The 16,276-nt window shown below is 45.6% G+C and overlaps 1 protein-coding gene across 3 annotated transcripts in view; it reads left to right on the top strand.

The window, feature by feature from the left end:
* Positions 1-2,018: 2,018 nt before the first annotated feature.
* Positions 2,019-16,276, top strand: part of LOC147424273 (Melibiase family protein) — a 55,061-nt gene continuing 40,803 nt past the window's right edge. For 2 of the 3 annotated variants that reach the window (XM_086502149.1, XM_086502148.1), the window contains exons 1-5: positions 2,021-2,290; positions 2,371-2,503; positions 2,581-2,835; positions 2,908-3,061; positions 3,155-3,219. In XM_086502149.1, coding sequence (XP_086358275.1) covers positions 2,217-2,290; positions 2,371-2,503; positions 2,581-2,835; positions 2,908-3,061; positions 3,155-3,219 — 681 coding nt within the window. In that variant the 5' untranslated portion in view covers positions 2,021-2,216. Of the gene's footprint in view, positions 2,291-2,370; positions 2,504-2,580; positions 2,836-2,907; positions 3,062-3,154; positions 3,220-16,276 lie in introns of all 3 variants that reach the window. The other variant, XM_086502147.1, reaches the window with a different exon arrangement.

The following is a 16,276-nucleotide window of genomic DNA, read 5'->3' as shown; positions in this document are numbered from 1 at the left end:
CGCATGTGAGCTTCCAAGTAGCTTGCATGTAGCTTCCATGGGTTTAGGTATGTAGTTGTTTGCAAGCGCACATGCACAAACGACTTGCGAGAAAGTCATTTCTGAAGTACGTTGCGTTTTTGCGTCCCAAAATTGTTGCGAACTTTGAAAATGGCTTGTTTGTGAGCCGTTTGCACATGTGATCTTGCATGTAGCTTCCATGGGTTTAGATATGTAGTCGTATGCAAACTCACGTAAGATACATCACTCTTATAGGTGATATTCCATCCTACGAAGTTGTAGCTAGATTGGTGGTATGTTCTAGACGTAGCCCCACGCAGTGCATAGGTGTACGAGGGATACAATTTTCCAATCACCTTGGCATCCGTAGAGGAGACCGGAGAGGAAAACAAACAAGAAGCCATGGATGTGGTGCCAGACAAGCCCGAAACTGCTTCTGAAAGAGGGATGCATGGGGAGGATCTCCTAGATGAAACAAAGGACATTTGTTGAGGATGAAGGAGAAGCTCAAAACCACATGACATAGGAAGTAGTATTGCTAAATGTGCTAATACAAAAGATAAGGCGTGCCCTAGAGTGACGAGCATATATACGATCCGAGGGGGAAAAACCTCCTAAAGAAGGGTAAAAAATGCCCCCAACATTCTTAAGTGTGCTCACATACATATTAGTACCATGTTATGGTAAAAACTTTCTCGTGTGAGGTGGGCTTACCCTAACATATGTAATGATTACCTTTACCGAGGTAGGGAGATTCTTGATATAATAGGCCTCTCGAGATGTTTGCCACGACCATATTTTTCCCTAATCATGCTCAAGAGACAATGTCATCATGCACATTTCAAAGAGCCTAGAGAAAGTGCTTGCTGTTTGACACCTTCGTGCCACCATCACTAACGTATGAAACCCCAATTTTGACACCGCACCCCTCTAATGCTCTCTTAGAGAAAGCTAGAGAGACCTCATATTTTACTGCAATCATGCATGATTCGTAGCAAACAATGAGTACCACATTGTCTTTTTTCTGACATAGGATAACTTCATTTAGTGTCCACATTGCATTGGATATTTAAGAGTATCTTCTTACCCCTAGAGATTGAGGCCAGGCCAAGCAAAAATTATTTTGCAAAGAGAAGAAGAGAAGTTTTAAAATAATCCAAAGAGAGCTCAAGGATCTATCCGGCGAGCCTTGACCTATTATTCAAGAGGGAATTGGGATAACCAATTCACTACACTTGGGTGATAAAAAGGTTATTCATGTTTCCTTGAGTACCTTACAATATCTTGCGTGCATTTGGTTGAGCATATAGTTTTTTCCAATGCATTTAAATGTCTGTGAGTTTCAAACCTCCAAAAATCTCTTCCCACTTCTCTTTGACGTTTTTGAAAATCTACCACGTCCATGTGCTTTCTCATGGGCTTGAGAAAAATATGCATTTACTTTTCATCTTCTTAAGATACCGTTGAATAGGAGCCAAGTTACATAAATAAGGACAACATAAGGTAGTGAAAAAAGAACGCCTGTCCTTAGTTTAAAGAGAAAGCAATGTAGGTGAGATACATGCTACATGGTAGCAAATGCAAAGAGTTTGATTCCTTATTAGATTTTCATCATCTTTCTAAATGGTGTAGGGGATAGAAAACTATTTTCTTTCTATAAACTCAATGTAGTTGCCCCTCTCCCCGATCTTATAGTAGAAGGCCGTGGTTTGGAAGATGATGATTATGGGTATTCTTGGCATCCTTGACTCTTGAGCCTTAACAAGCCCCCAAAAGGACTCCCTGCTATTCTTTCTTTAGCTACAATAGAATAGCTAGGCTCAAGGAGGTGCTCAAAGTGTGTATGCGTTTATTCTTAGGTGGACAATAAGGACTTCCAATCACATTTGCACCATGACTATGATTGTGAGATCGAGGAGAGAAAGAGAGGTACATGATGGTTTGAGGGTTATGTGTGGATGTTTAATGTGTTCTCCCTATTTATTTCTCTTATAACCATCGAGGAAGTGGTCTCCACCATTAGTCTAAAGATTATTAGCACAATATTTGTTTCAGCTACAACTAGCCTGGGGAAGTGTTGATGCGTGCAAGTTTTGTGTGGTGTAGACATGACGAAGTTGACAGAAGAAGTTTATGGTTGGTGATTAGTAACGTCAAGGTTTCTAAATCTGGCTTCTTATGACCGAGACAGAATACCTAGCTATGTAGCTGGCGGTATGCAAGGTCTCAACAAGGCCATGGTGATCGTTGGGTTTTTGATTCTTCTCCTCAATCCTCTCACTGTTGTAGTGTAAGTAAGATTTTCGCTTTTAATAAAAAACAAAAGTTTTTTCTTTTTTATTTATGTTTATGTGTTACATGTGGGTGCAGGAGCCAGAAGCATGCAAGCACCCCTCCCAGGGGCTGGAACTCCTACGATTCCTACTCTTGGGTCATCTCTGAGCAGGAATTCCTCCGCAATGCTGAGCTTGTATCTCAGAAGCTCCTGCCTTTTGGTTATGAGGTGACCCCCCCCCCCCCCCCTTCTTCTTGAGAGAGAGAGCTCTAACCATGGGCTTCAAAGGATACTTGTCTGTGCAGTATGCGGTGGTGGACTTTCTCTGGTTTCGAAAGTTGGAACCGGGTGCATCAGTTTTGTCTGCTGGATTCGATCATATCGATGAATGGGGCCGGCCTGTACCTGACCCTGCCCGCTGGCCGTCCTCGTATGGTGGACAGGGCCTGAAGCCCATAGCTGATCGACTACATGCCATGGGCCTAAAATTTGGCATCCATGTCATGAGAGGGATAAGCACACAAGCTGTGAAAGACAACACTCCAGTGTTTGGAGATTTGGTGAGGAATGCCATCTGTTTGTGAAGTGCATGCTGTTTTGAGAAGTGCGAGGTTTGATCAAGCATGATGCAGAGTCAAACATGGAGAGCAAGAGATATAGCCCTTCAGGATGAGGCATGCTCTTGGATGCCCCAATGTTTTTTACATGTCAACGAGAGTAGCGAAGGTGGACGCTTATTCATACAATCCCTCTATGATTTGTATGCATCCTGGGAAGTTGACTTTGGTAAAGTCTCTGATTGCAATTGAAGTTGTTTACGGCATAGTGTGATTGAGCATAGGGGCCCTTGAATATAACTTCTATTTGTGTTTTTTGTAGTCAAACATGATTGTGTCTTTGGATCGGGTGACTTCAGCTTAGACGAAATCACTAGTGTGTCACAGGTTTCTCTCTCATGCTCTTTTTATGTGCATTTACAATGCTTGTATTAGTGTGACTATATACACTCATAAATAGATAGTTAACTAATATTATATATGGTAAAAAAGGGAGCTATATAGTGTGTACAAGAGACCGTTGGGATGCTCAATGGGTCTACCTCCCAATGGAAGTATAAACTAGGAACTTTGGAAGTACAAACAAGAGGAGTACAATGTAGGTGCTAGCTATATATCATGGTGGCACATAAAATGAGTGCACTATAAACCACTAAGAAGATACAAAATCACACTAATCCAAACACCCCTTCCTTGTTTAATCGTGCTACTACTTAGTCCTTTGGTTCTTTGCTTTGAGAAAGTTCCTTCAGAGAGAGAAATGAAATGAAATTAACGTCTTCTAAAGGCCAAAATAACCTATGAGACCAAAGAGTTACATCATGGTGAATATGATACAAGGTCCAGATAAAAAGAAAGAAACTAACTAATCAAAAACATTTCTAGCACTGTAAGAGGTGGGTATCAAGAGCACGAGGGGTACGTATATGAAAGGTGGATGTGTATCTCAGAGAACAGATACAAAATGGTGGATATGTGTGTATCAAAATCTGGAGATGGCTCGCATCAGATGATGCATGATCGTGTCGATGTCCTCCATGTTGAGAGTCTGCACAGGGCGTCTCCCATGTCTCGCCAATATAGATATGAGCAACCTCCTCCGGCAAAAAGTGAGCATCCCTCATCCTGTGTCACATGCGCACTTCACTTGCGGTACGTGGACATGTTCTGCCACAGTCTAGCATGATGCAGTAGCTTAGGACTGAGCCTGGCACCTTTGTGAGCCTCTAGCAGGACGTGCATGTCCAGGCTGGTAGCACTTGCATACCCTCTCTTGCACAGGACAACATCTTCAGCATATAGGCTTTTGACTGCGTGAACCACCTCTTATGTGGACACTTAACTAATAAGTGACTTTTGGCAATTTAATGGAATCGTGGGCTGAATTAGGCCCTGCTCGACCCAGCCTTTGGTGGGTACATAGGCAGCCGGGGGCAGCGCTTGTAGAGCAAGGAAGTAGAGGAGGAGAAGCCAGCCTTTCCTTCAGGCTTTCTCAGCGTTTTCAGCCTCCCATGACCAATGTTTCTAGCACAAGGAAGCCAACGTTTTGAGCCCAAGACAACAACGTTTTCAGCTTTGCAGCGTCTGCAAATTCCAGCCCTACCCTTGTCGTGGTTGTAGACCCCTAACCATCGACTTCGCTAGCAATTTGGCATTCAACTGTAGACCCGCCGTCGCCGTCGTCGTCGCCGCCATCATCATTGTTGTCATCGATTTCGACATAGAACTAGTAGTACCCAGCATCAATACCCATTAGCTTCAGCATCTCAGCAATTAGTCATTGTATGAGCATTTGTGCAAGAATAAAGAAAGTACTTGCTCTGGCAATAGAGCAAGGGGCCCCTTGAGGGTTGGGACCCAATACCTTGTGTCGTCTCTCTTTCTCTCTCTCTCTCTTGTCTCTCTCTTTCTATCAGTTCATTTCAATCTTTCAAGAGAAGTAAAGTGTTCCTTGTGTTTGTGCGGAGTACTAGATCCGTGCTAAATCCATAAACACTTCCGCTGCACCTGACATTGGTAGCAGAGCTCTGTGCTTACTTCGTGTCACAAGACGGGCACCACGTGCCAATAGAAAAGAACAGACTGAACAAACCTGTCACCTTTAGCACTTCAATTAAAACATAGCTGAGAGAGAGAGACGACACGCGACACAAAGTGGCGGAATTCCACCCAGAGAGTATTGGCCCCAAACCTTGGCGCCCCTTTCGGTATTTCTTTATATTGCATCAACACAGTACAAGCCGGTACTCTAGAATATGCACCTTCACGAGGAAGCATGCCAGAGAATGAGCCCTAACCTCATATTTAAAGGCCATAGGCCCCAAAAGCAGTTTACAGTGAAAAGCCTTAAAACTCAAAAGCATCTGGTCCAAAAGCAATGCTCAAAAGCTACCAGCGTAAAATCCGGAATTCCGTACAGTTGCCATGTCAGCAGTCAGCGCAAAACGCGGAAATCCGTACAACATGCCACGTCATCAGTCAGCGTGATTTTTGAAAATCTGCTACGTCATTAGCCATCTTCGCAATTTCTTGTGTGTGTGTGGGTCCTGCTTTATTTTAATCCTTTATGTCACTTGGGGCCCCATCGGATGGGGTCTCCATAAGTTGGTAGGACTTCTTCTTCTGTTACTTGTTCTTCTTAGGGTTTAGGCCCCTCGGCCGGCATTTGTAAGTTGGCTCCATTCTTTAGGCTTTGACACATCAGCAGTTTGTTACACTTCGGCTTTGCGAACTCAAAGGAAGAACCTAAAGAACCCAAGTAGAACCATCAAGAACCCAAATAACCTCTCCCATTTTTTTTTCTTGAAAGAATCTTCAAGTCCCGACCATGGACTTACCAGATCCCATCTTCATTGCCATGTCTTTAAAGGAAGATCAACATCGGATACACGAGAACACAGATCTTGAGTACCAGGATCTACTTGCCCCTAGGAAAGAGTTGGAGACAGGGTTCCTAATCTCTTTTGGATTCACATTCGCATGTAGCGTGCATCCACTTCCGTCGACAAGAAACCCTTGGAATTACCTCCGAGCACCCTTACCTTTTAGCTTCACCCGCAATGTTTTCATGACAAGACTATTCGAGTGGAAGTACTTGCTCGCAAGGCAGAGTCAGCAGGAAGGCTGGTATTTTCCGATAGTAAGGCTACTTGATAACTCGTATGGTAGGTGTTGACATTGTACCAAATCTTCATCCGCAGTATCCACCCGTTTGGAGGAATCTTCATTGGCTATGCATCCACATGTATCAAAAGTAGCTAGCATCAGAAGTATCGATAGAAGTTCGGCAGTTGTGCCGGACGCACTTCACTTGCGGTACGTGGACATGTTCTGCCATAGTCTAGCATGATTCAATAGCTTAGGACTGAGCCTGGCATCTTTGTGAGCCTCTAGCAAGACGTGCATGTCCAAGCCGGTCGCACTTGCATACCCTCTCTTACACAGGACAACATTTTCAGCATATAGGCTTTTGACCATGTGAACCATCTCTTATGTGGACACTTTACTAATAAGTGACTTTTGGCAATTTAATGGAATCGTGGGCTGAATTAGACACCACCTCCTAATAAGTGACTTTTGGCAATTTAATGGAATCGTGGGCTGAATTAGACCCTGCTTGACCCAGCCTTTGGTGGGTACATAGGCAGCCTGGGGGCAGTGCTTGTAGAGCAAGGAAGTAGAGGAGGAGCAACCCAGCCTTTCCCTCAGGGTTTCCTCAGCGTTTTCAGCCTCCCATGACCAGCGTTTGTAGCACAAGGAAGCCAGCGTTTTGAGCCCAAGACAACAGCGTTTTCAGCTTTGGAGCATCTACAGATTCCAGCCCTAGCCTTATCGTGGTTGCAGACCCCTAACCATCGACTTCGCTAGCAATTTGGCATTCAGCCATAGATAGACCCATCATCGCATTCACCGCTGTCATCATCGACTTCGACGAAGAACAAGTAGTACCCACATCAGTAGCATCAGTACCCAACATCAATACCCATTAGCATCAACATCTAAGCAATCAATCATTGATGAGCATTTGTGCATAAAGAAAGTACTTGCTTTGGCAACAGAGCAAGGGGGCCCTTGAGGGTTGGGACCCGACATCCCTGTGTCATCTCTTTTTCTCTCTCTTGTCTCTCTCTTTCTATCAATTCAATTCAATCTTTCAAGAGAAGTAAAGTGTCCCTTGTGTTTGTGCGGAGTACTAGATGCGAGCTAAATCCATAAACACTTCCGCTGCACCTGACATCTTGGGCCTCCTGGATTACCCCACCTTTGTTGCTCGGTCACCTAGTGTATCTCTGCCAGTGATATGCCTTGTATCCCTCCTCTCTGAAGAGTGTGTGTGCACGGATGCATCCGTGCGTGGTGCGGTGTATCGTGTACGTGTGGGAGGGAGAGAAGGAGAGAGTATGTAACAGACTTGGACACTCCAAGTCAAGATTCTACCACGACACGACAGAATTCTGTCACAAGACGGGCACCACGTGCCAATAGAAAAGAACAGACTGAACAGACTTTTAGCACTTCGTTAACAATTGAACTGAGAGAGAGAGATGACACGCGACACGGAGTGGCGGAATTCCACCCCAGAGAGTATTGGCCCCAAACCTTGGCGCCCCTTTCAGTATTTCTTTATATTGCATCAACACAGTACAAACCGGTACTCCAGTCTGCACCTTCTCCAGGAAGCATGCCAGAGAATGAGCCCTAACCTCATATTTAAAGGCCCTTGGCCTGAAAAGCAGTTTACATGAAAAGCCTTCAAACTCAAAAGCTTCTAGTCCAAAAAGCAATGCCAAAAGCTGCCAGTGTAATTTACGGAAATCCGTACAGTTGCCACGTCATTAGGCAGCGCAAAACGCGGAAATTCGTATAGCCTGCCACGTCATCATGTCAGCGCAATATTCGGAAACTGCCACGTCATCTGCTGCAGGTCCTACTTTATTTTAATCTTTATGTCACTTGGGGTCCCATCGGACGGGGTCCCCATAAGTTGGTAGGACTTCTTCTGTTACTTGCTCTTCTTAGGGTTTAGGCCCCTTGGCCGGCATCTATCAGTTGGCTCCATTCTTTAGGCTTTTGACACGTCAGTAGTTTGTGACATCTCCCCTTCTTGAAAGAGAGTAATCGTCAGCGATTACTCTTCTTTAGGCTTTTGACACGTCAGTAGTTTGTGACATCTCCCCTTCTTGAAAGAGAGTAATCGTCAGCGATTACAGCATGTCTGCAAAACAACTCAAGTTAGCTCAATTTTTTTTTCCGAGGGTCATTCGGAGGGACAATCAGTTTGCTCTTTTGTAGGACCGGTATACTTTTTGGAAAGCACACGCTTGATGCTCTGATACCACTGTCACAAGATGGGCACCATGTGCCTATAGAAAAGAACAGACTGAAGAGACTTTTAGCACTTCATTAACAATTGAAGTGAGAGAGAGGCGACACGCGACACGGAGTGACGGAATTCCATCCCAGAGAGTATTGGCCCTAAACCTTGGCGCCCCTTTCGGTATTTCTTTAGATTGCATCAACACAATACAAGCCGGTACTCCAGACTCTGCATCTTCTCCAGGAAGCATGCTAGAGAATGAGCCCTAACCTGATATTTAAAGGCCCTTGGCTTGAAAAGCAGTTTACATGAAAAGCCTTCAAACTCAAAAGCTTCTGGTTCAAAAAGCATTGCCAAAAGTACACAAAGTACACCGGAGTGGGAGGGTCTCACTCTCAGACTCTGCCTCCAGATGCTCTGAGAAGTTGGAGCCCAAGCCACTAATTTATAAGTTTTACAAGGGATGCCAAAAGCAGAGCCCCAAAAGCTGCCCATTAAAAAGCTTTCAAAAATAAAGCTATTTTCTCTCTCAAGCCATTGCTTGGCAAATAAAGCAAGCTTAAAATTAAAGCTCTCTCTCTCTCTCTCTCTCTCTCTCTCTCTCTCTCTCTCTCTCTCTCTCTCAACCTGAGCTCTCCTACGCGCGAGCTCTCCTACGCGCGACCTGAGCTCTCCTACGCGTGAACTGAGCAACGCGCTACGCGCGACTTGACCTCTCCTACGCGCGAACGGTCTCTGCGCCCACAAATGCACATGAGATAGCAAGCCTCTTCAGGTCGTCTCTCTCTCTCTCTCTCTCTCTCTCTCTCTCTCTCTCTCTCTCTCTCTCCGACAAGGACGTAGGTCGCGAGCAACAGAAGAGACGGGCTGGTGTTCTCAGCTTACCTAGGTGGCTGCGCACGCAAGGAGTGAAGCATGTAGGGCAAGCAGCGTGCAAGCAGTGAGGCTCGTAGGGCTGATGAGGCCCGGATAGCAACGGCAACGTAGGGCAAGAGCCAAGGCACGCAAGGCTAGGGCAGAGGGCACGAGGTTGGGCAGGGAGCGTGAATCGCTCTGCAAGCTCCTCTACACGTAGAAAGACTTTCTACGCGTAGAAAGTCCTCATACCTCCTACGTTAAAGTTTAAAGACTTTTAAGCTTTTAAGTTAAACTCTTTAAGTTTTGCCCTATTCTCAATCCCTCACCCTAGTACCCTAGTACCCTACCCCACATTTGTGGCTCGGGTTCGATGGATCCGCCTACCGAAGGGGAAGGGCCGGGTGTAGATAGCTACACCACCCCAAAAAAAACAACAGCTACATTTAAACGGAGAAACAGAGATACTGTACTATCACCAGGATCCTTACGAGTTGGGAAAACCTCCAAGATACATGACGAGCTAATGATGGAGAAGGTCCAGGTGATGCTCAAATTAGAGCTAAACTATACGAGGGATGACATTAGGAAGGAAATGCACGCGAGCGCTGAGAGCTACAGGAACTCCATGTATGGAGACATGATGAGAGAACTAAGGAGAGAGATCCGGGGGATACAGAATGAGGAAATTCAGATCTTGAAAATGGAATTACGAAACCTAATCAAGGCCGAAGTAAATGTAACAGAATGCGTTTTGCAAAAGAAACTCGATGAGGCAGTAGCAAGTTTTGAAGCATGGAGAACAAATATGGAAAAACACATGGGGGAAAAAGATGCAATAATCGAGGAGCTAAAAGGAGAACTTGCGGCTTGCAAATCTGCAACTAAAGAGAAGGGAGACTACCAACCTTCGGTGCTGAAGGAGCTCGAGGACATGAAGGATCATATGAAAGCTCTATGGGAAGGAGATGAACAGAAATCGAAAACGGCATCTTCATGGGCGGAACGTCTTTTTAAGACACAAGAAAAGGTTGATGAAGCAGAGAAATGGATTGAGGATGCGAAGAAAGGGAAGGCCCAGATGCCCGAGACCACACCTACCTCCACCATTATTAATATGACCATTGAGGAAGAGCAGAAAAGGAAGAATCGGGCTCTGCATGTGCGGGTCACAGGAGTCAAAGACAAAGAGAATGAAGATGAAGAAGTGAAGGAACTGCTTCAACGCATGGGCATCACAGAGCCTACTCACACAAGTGCATGGAGAGTGGGCAAGAAAGGAATCGATGAGAAGGGAAACGTAAAGGATAGGGCACTTATTCTCCGCTTCCCGAATATAGAAATAAGGAAAGAATTTCTAAAGAAGAGGCCAACTCTTAAGAAAACCGGTATTTTCCTGGGAGATGACCTTACATCATAGTTACCCGGAACGCGGAACGGGAACGGCGACGGGCCTCCCTGCGGAACGGGGGAACGGGAATGGGCTCGGAACGGGAACGGCGCGGAACGGCAGGCTAAAAAAACACCCAAATTTTTTTTTTTTTAGCGTTATGTGTTTGAATACAAGTAGTATTAGAGTCCTTTGACTCTAATACCCACAAAAAACACGATTCGAAGACCATTTAACCTTATTATGACTTGATTGAGATGTGAGGCGCCCAGAGTACATAGCCAGATGAACAACAATGAGCAAACACAATGCCCATAGTACATACACAATGCTCTCAAATAATTGCAAGAGTAGTAGTCAGAGATAACACTTTGGAATTAATTATGGCTAACATAGTAACAAGCCTCAAGGGCCGCCAGCGGCCAAGGTGCTACAAAAAAACCAAAGGGGGGCAAAGTTCAAACCAGACTTCAGTGACCACAATACCAAAAGACTGAAGGTGACAAATACCATAAAGATGCTAGTAGCTACAAATGGCAAAGAGGGCAAGGCTCAAGCAGCCATACAAAAAGGTGGATAAATGGCAAAGACTCAAGACTCAAGAGCCACTAGCCTGAGAGGCCTCCCAATCCGTAGTAGCCGGCTGTAAATCATGCACATCCTCCCATTCCTCATCATCGAGGTCTAGGTCCGGCTCGATCTCAGCCACAGATGAAGTACCTGGTGTTGGTGGATGTGCATCTCCACCCGCCTGAGAAGCCTCTTGCTCCATCTCCCACTGTGTAAAAGGATCTGTCTGTTTGTCTGTACTCTTGCAAAGCATTTTCAAATTTGCGCTGACGAAGACAAGATCATTAGCCTTCTCCACTCCAAGCCGATTCCTCTTCTTGGAAGCAATGTGGCTAAAGGTACTCCACAATTGCTCCAAGCATGAGGTACTAACTGACTGGCTGAGAATACGGATCGCCAATCTCTGAAGCTCAGGGCCATCATAGCCATAGTCCTCCCACCAAAGCACTGAACCTATTTTCCTGCGATCAATCTGAGCATCTGGACTGCCAAATGACCCTCGCATCTCTCTGTACTGTCTCAGCTGATCTCTGACAATGCGTCGCCCATCTCTGTCTAGAACCATCTTGTTTAAGATCTCTGTAAATTGGTTCATGACTTCCCTATTTGTCTCTTGCCCTCCACCTTGGAACTCTGGATCCACCATGTACGCTGCCCTGTGTAAAGGAGAGGCATATGAATTCCACCTCGAGCTGCAAAGCGCATGGATCTCCTCATATCGCTCTGCGTTCGGCTCAAGCTGTGCAAGCTGCTCAATCATGCGGTCCATTGCCTCATAAATCTTGCCAATGCAAGGATCCATGCCATCCAGAACTCGAAGCAAATGAACCACCGGTTTTACCTGTGCATCTAGACTCTTGAGCTCCTTCCAGAACTCAAGATCCTCTGCCTTATCCTTGCACAAAATCCCTGCAACTGTCTTTGCATAGGGGGAGGTGGTGAACTCATCAATGATGAAGACCTGTCGGACCGCATTTTGACATTCAGACAGCTTGCGTACAAGAAGAAAGTTGAATGCGAAGCGGGTATCTGAATACTTTAGAAGCACTTTGCCGCCCGACCTCTTGAGGTACTCACTCCGAACCAAGTTGTGATTGTTGATGAAAGTAACCATCTTCACTGCATCAGCAATGACTGGAGCAATCCAGTCTAGCTTGCCGATGTCTTTCAGAAGGTTGTTCAAGCAGTGTGCCATGCAAAAACACACTGTCACATGCGGATAGTGGCCCTCTATGATAGCTGCTGCTGCCCTGTTTGATGCCTCCCCATCTGTGACAAAGGCCACCACGTGTTGCTCACTGATGGTTTCTATGGCCGCTGTCCACTCTGCAGAGAGGACATCGGCGGACTTGCCACTCTCAGTGGCATCATGAGAGTGCACAAAGTACATCTCTCCACTGGAGTATGCGACGAGACCATGGATATATCTCTTCCTTGTATCGCTCCACCCGTCAGCAATGAGGGAAACGCCATGTTTTGCCCAAAGACACTGAATGTTGAGGGTTGCTTGCTCCACGATAGCCTTCTCTCGATCGAGCAAGGTGGTTCGGAGAGCCTCTGAAGATGGCGGCACATAGCCGGTGCCATACTCTCCTATCTGTTGCACCATGACTTTTCAATACTCCGACCTATTTCGATCAAACATAGAAGAGGTTAGTATCAAAAAAGTGGAAATGACGATAACGGAAGAAATGAGAGAGAAGATTGATGAATCATAAAACAATGTACATACCTCGCTGCGACAAATGGGATATGGTCGTGATAGAAGAATCGGGCCACGGCCGCATCCACCTCTTCTTTCTTCTTTGGGTCCCAAGAGGTGGTAAGGGTCTTTTGGCGACGAATTGGACCTTTTGAAGATGCACCAACACCTACACCGGGTAGAGAGGAAGAAGGGAAAATAAGGGTCTTTGGATCAATACCTTTGCGTGCCGGCTTGGCTTTATGGTTGAATTGCCGATCCTTTTCCTCGAGCTCCTTCCTCTTCTCGATGGTTACGTTGGCACAAAATTTCACCTCATGTCCCGGCACTCGAAGAAAGTGTGCCCTCACTTTGTCATGCCCCCCTTTCCGCGTGTAAGAGCATAGCTTGCATCCCCATGCACGAGAACCTCCCGCCGCCGACAAGGTGCCCTCCGAGGTCACTTCATCCCACCACGACCATTCCTTTGCCTTTTGAGTGTTGCCCGCATGAACGGAGGGGGTTGAACGAGAAGATGAGGCCATGGATGATGGATTATCCGTGAAGAGAGAGCTTGATCTTGAACTTTGAGAGAGAGAGAGAGGGATTGAGAGAGAGAGGCTTGCCGCTTGATTCCGTGAGAGCTTGAGCCTTGAGCCTTGAAAGTTGAGGGTTAGAACTTAGAAGTTAGCCCAAGAGAGAGAGAGATTGAGAGCTTGAGCCTTGAGGCATGCCGCGGCGCCACACTATGGCTTGAGAGTTGAGAGCAAGCTAGGGAGAATGAGCTTGGCTTGAGAGTTGAGAGCAAGGCTCAAGCAAGGGAGAATGGGCCTTGAGGCTTGATGAGTGTGTGAAGAATGGGGGAGGAGGGGGGCATTATATACTTTTTTGACTGCTGAAAATGGCCGTTGGCTGCCTAACAGTCATTTTTTTCAATTTCAAAAACTGCCGTTTATGGCCGTTGGGGACGTTCCGGCCGTTCCGGTCCGTTCCAGCCCGTTCCGGTCGTCCCGTTCCGGTGACAGTTTCCAGCCGGAACGCTGTTCCGTTCCGACGCGTTCCAGAAAATCCCGGCCTGCCAGAACGCCGTTCCGGCGTTCCAAGGCCCGAAATGTCCGTTCCCTGGTAACACTGCCTTACATTGGCACAAGTGGCGCACATGCAAGAGTTGATGCTAGAGATCAGGGCAGCAAGAGAAAAGGGGAAAAACGCCTTTTATAGAGAAGGGAAAGTAGTGGTTCTGGAAAAGCGCTCATCATGACGGTGTGAGACCTATGGGGCGACGCTCCGAATAGCGGCGTGGAATTGTAATGGATCATATAGGCTAGATGTGTTGGGTCTAAAGGCCCTCTTATAGCCTCTCTTACTCATTTATTCATTCTTTTATACTTGGGTGTGTGCACACCCAAAGGCCATTTAAATGGTCATAAGTTTGTACCCTTACATAATAATAATACATAGGGCTTTTAGTTGCGTGCCCAAGAAACACAAGAAGAAATCGTACGTTTTCTCCCTCTCTCTGCAACAGCCCTCGCACTCTCTCTCTCTCTCTCTCTCTCTCTCTGCTCGTGTGATCTTCTACACCCATCGCTAGCCCCTCTTATCACTTCAAACTGGTATTAGAGCCAAGTTTCCTACTTCCGCGCGCATTCCCTTGCGAGAAATCTTCATTTTCTCTCTCCTGCGCAGTTTTCTCTCTCTAAAAAGAGCAAGCGCAGGTGTTTTCTCTCTCCTCCCCGGACTCAGGGAAGACAATACCTCAGTCCACAAGTGCTTATATGCTGAAAACAGGTTGAAAACAGGTCATTTCGGGCTGTTTCTCTTCAAAAACAGGTTTTTTCTGTTAATTACAGCAAGCACAAGTGTTACAGGTACATTTGGGACACTTTGGGCAACACCAATTCCACCCGGAGAATTGGGGATTTTGCCCTATTTGCTGAAATTTCAGTAAATTTCAGCAAATTGTCACTTTAAATTCGGGGGTTTTGTACATTAGTGCAAGATTATTCAAGTCTACGCCTACAAGTGTAATTACAGGAGAAATTCTCGGGGATTCGAGTTGAGAAATTGAGGGCTTTTACTGATTTTTCAGAATTTTAAGCAAATTGTGCAGTAACTTTTGGGGCTTTTGCAAATGTGATGCAATTCTGGACATTTTGTGTCATGTATTGCAATTTGTGGTACAATTGAGCAGAGTTTGAGACCCCTCTCACATATACAGGAGGTTTATGTGATAATAAACACATGTATTTACTTGTGGATGCTTCCCATTGAGTCTATGTATTGCTGAAAATACATTTTGCAGCAGCTTTTACCTCAGTTGCAGGTTTGAGGTTGTTGCAAATGCACTTTCGTTTTTTTGTTGAAGTGGGAGCATTCATGCACAGGAAGTATGCTTCATGTATGTGCTGAAATTTCAGTATTTACTACTGAAGTTTATCTCTTTTACTGCTGTACACTTTGGATAAAGTGTTTGTAACCCAGTGTTACGTTTCCTTGCACTTCTATAGTGTTCTCTGAGCCTGTAAGAGGCTAAAATTGCAACTTGCAGCTTGCTGTTATAAAATTACAGCAGTGAATTTTTGGTCTATTTTGCATCGAAATGGCTTCCAATGCATCTACAAGTAGCAGTGAGTCAAAGTCTTTGATGGAAATCAAAAGATTTGATGGCACTTGCTTTGATTTGTGGAAGGAAAGAATGCAAGGCATTCTATTCCTTAAAGATTACGAAGATGCATTGCTCGCAGCAAAACTTGAAAACTTGTCAGATGCAGATTGGGCAAAGCTAAACAAAAAGGCTATTGCTTATATCAAAATGGCTGTGTCAGATGATGTGCTTATTGATATAAGTGACTTTCCAACAAAAGTAGGTAGGGCAATTGCAATTTTGCTAGGTTAATATATAAGCAAACCCAAGTTAGCACTTTCTGGCAGAAGAGGCAGCAGGAGCTTCCCGCTCAACAGGCAACTTCTCAGCAGTACCCCCCCCTCATGACCCTCCATCGCCATACCTCCCACTTCCTCTTGGCGTTTTGTCCAGAATCAGCCATCGCCATAGAAGTTTCCCTTTCTTGGCGGTTTTCCCCCAACATGTAGCATCATCAGAAGGCATCAAGCATAGCGTTTCCCTCTTGACTACCTCAACGTTTTCAGCTTTTACTAACGCTAGCATCTTCAGCATACCTCAGCGTTTTAACTTTTCAGTCAAAAACGCCAGCCCAATCTAGCAGATCATCAGCGATTCCATCCTCAGCAGACCCCTCGCGACACCAGTCAAAAACACCACCAAATTAGCCAGCGTTTTTCTCACAAAAACGCCAGCCCAACAGAGCAGATCTCAGCGTTTTGTTTTCAGCCTCTCAGCGTTTTTGATCAGCAGATTTCAGCCTCGAAGAGAACGCAGTTTTCAGCCATGACACAATAGCAGATTTCCGCCAAGAAGGTTGCAGATTGCTCCCCCAACTTTAGCCATAAAAACGCAGCCAAAACAGTCATTTTCAGCCACCGAAACAGTCCCCGAAATCAGCGATTAGAAGACCTCAGATTTCAACCATCGAGTCGTCGTCATCACCGTCGTCGTCATCGGCATAGTCCCATTGCATCAGTCCATTGCATACGCATTGTACACCTT

Source organism: Adiantum capillus-veneris, chromosome 26, assembly GCF_014529385.1.
Source record: "Adiantum capillus-veneris isolate H3 chromosome 26, ASM1452938v2, whole genome shotgun sequence".
NCBI lineage: Eukaryota > Viridiplantae > Streptophyta > Polypodiopsida > Polypodiales > Pteridaceae > Adiantum > Adiantum capillus-veneris.
Note: the sequence above shows the minus strand (reverse complement) of the source record. Positions and strands in the feature narration are given on the sequence as shown.